Below are 2483 nucleotides of genomic sequence, written 5' to 3'. Positions count from 1 at the left end.
TAGAAACTACACCTGGACCCGTCCTCCTATAGAAACTACACCTGGACGTGTCATTCTGTGTCTGTTTCTACTTCCAACCTACAGACTGTAGTGATCGCAAAAGTTCATCTGATTATTTTTATCATTTTATACTTAAATACGTAAATATAAAATTTATATAAAACTGCCCTATACTCATCTTTAAAAGCACATTTTATTGTTTTTTTTCTAATAATTGTACACATTTTAAACACTCATATTTTAGGTGATTTTAAAACATTTGAGTGGACTTCCAGTTAAAGTGAGCCGTTTTAAAAAACGAACCTTTTGTGAACAGGAAGTTGGTGTTTTTTTATTTAAATTAAACCCAGTCGGACTTCTCGTCTCACCATCACACCACAAACTTCTTGTATTTTTCGAGGTTTCAACTTCCCTGTAGAACTCCCACAACCTTCTGGTACAGAACCAACTTCTCTTTCTTTTTAAACAGAACCTCAAAAGGAGCGGCTGATACCGGTTCTGTTCACAGCTTCAGAACCAGGCTCATTAAAACCAGTTTCTTTGTTTATGTTCAACTCAAGCTGCTGAACAGAATCTGAGATCAGCTCCTGGAAAGTTATTTCCGAGAACTTTAATCCCAACGAGGGAAAAGAAGAACCAGAGACACATCACGTTCAGATCATTAACTTCCTGAGGCTGAAAAAAACATTTGGATTTGCTCTGATGGAGTTTAGAAAACAGACTGGAAACAACCGATAATTAAACAAATGGGCTAAGAATTCACTTTTTGAATGGAATTACTGAAATAAATAAACTTTTTCATGATGTTCTAATTTTATGACCAGCACCTGTGTCTCTTTATGTCTGTATGTTGCTTTTTTGTTTGTTTGTTTGTTTGTTTGCAGCGTCACACTGTGTCCTGTTAGGGATAAAGTGTGACATTATTTTTTAATCTCCTCTTCTCTCGCGTTCCTTTTTTGAATCTAATGAAAAAAGAAGCGCCTCTCAGTGAGGCTGCAGCCTCAGACGCCCCGTCTACCCTGTCTGTGTTTCTTCAGATGGGCTGTCCTCAAATGTAATTCTGATGTGCTTCTGTGCAATAACAATAAAGCTGATTATTTTCTGACTGGGTGGTTTGCTCCGGTGTTTACATTTGATCCTGGAACTCTTTGGTTCGTCTGGTGCAGAATTTTATTTTTGTAATGGGAGCGATGTCTTGAAGGTAGAAACAAACTCGAGTATGGATTCCATCACGTTCGTATCGATAAGGTCCAACACCAGCGTTGGTACCAAACGTTGGGACACTGGACTTCTGTTCAGCAGCTGAAGACGTGTGGAGCTTAAACTGAACGATGTTGGTATCAATCCTTGGATCAATCCACACACCCAGTCATCGGTAATGCAACAGGACCATCCACGTTGAGGTCACTTTGAGAAACATCCCAGATGGATCTGATTTAGTACCACATGTGACAAAAACCCAGGTTGGAAATTTAATAATCTGATTAGTCACATTCAGATCGTCATAAAACATTCAGATTTGGGCCACTTGTGGCTGCAGTGTGACCGTAACCTTTGGGATCAAATATCTTGGTCGTTTGGGTTCAGTAAAGTGGCGCTCAGGTGACACCTGGACCGACCTGCAGCGGCGAACGCAGCCGAGCATCAAGTTTCAAGACAAGAACGACATCAGAGCTGAAATAAGTGGCAGTTATACGAAAACAACGAGCGTCAACGTGCTGTGAACAGGTGAGAGGAGGAGAGTACCTGGGCTCTGCTCCGTGCTGTTCTGTTGCGTTTGGATCAGGGTCGCGTCGGTGGTGACCAAACAAACGGCGGTCTGAGAGCCACACCACAGCCTCAGCACCGAGCCTGCAGAGACAGGAAGTCTTCAAAACAACATCGGAGTCGGTGCAAACATGAAGAAACAAACGTGAAACGTCTCAATGAGCAGAAAGAAAGACCTCATTTACAAAACCTGCTTCACCTGTTTACACATTTATCAAGAGCAAAAATACAGATTTATTATCCAAGACACACAGAGGAAGGAGGTGGAGAAGAGTCCAGGCAGGATGGAGTGATGGAGAGAAGTTTCAGGAGTGATTTGAGACAACAACAAAAAAAGTGTCAGCAAAGGTCAAAGGAAAAGTTTACAAGACAGTGGCGAGACCAGCTATGTTGTATGGTCTGGAGACAGAGACATGGACAAAAAGACAGGAGACAGAACTGGGCGTGGCAGAAATGAAGATGTTGAGGTTCTCCTTAGGAGAGACAAGGATGGAGAAGATCAGGAATGAGATCATCAGAGGTACAGCACAGGTTGAACAACTGGGAGATAAAGTTAGAGAGGACACACTGAGATGGTTCGGACAGGTCCAGAGGAGGGACGGTGGTTCGGACAGGTCCAGAGGAGGGACGGTGGTTCGGACAGGTCCAGAGGAGGGACGGTGGTTCGGACAGGTCCAGAGGAGGGACGGTGGTTCGGACACGTCCAGAGGAGGGAC

At 43.2% G+C, this 2483-nt stretch overlaps 1 protein-coding gene and 1 pseudogene across 1 annotated transcript in view; both read right to left on the bottom strand.

The window, feature by feature from the left end:
* The window catches only part of LOC119420771, a 261041-nt pseudogene that overhangs the window by 215806 nt on the left and 42752 nt on the right, over positions 1–2483 (bottom strand).
* Positions 1–2483, bottom strand: part of nipal4 (NIPA like domain containing 4) — a 15373-nt gene that overhangs the window by 7330 nt on the left and 5560 nt on the right. The window contains exon 2 of the mRNA XM_037687759.1: positions 1747–1851. Within this exon, the coding sequence (XP_037543687.1) occupies positions 1747–1851 (105 nt within the window). The remainder of the gene's footprint in view (positions 1–1746; positions 1852–2483) is intronic.

This window comes from Nematolebias whitei, chromosome 14 (genome assembly GCF_014905685.2).
Source record: "Nematolebias whitei isolate Nwh7 chromosome 14, NemWhi1, whole genome shotgun sequence".
Taxonomy (NCBI): Eukaryota; Metazoa; Chordata; class Actinopteri; order Cyprinodontiformes; family Rivulidae; genus Nematolebias; species Nematolebias whitei.
This window is presented reverse-complemented; position numbering and strand designations above follow the sequence as displayed.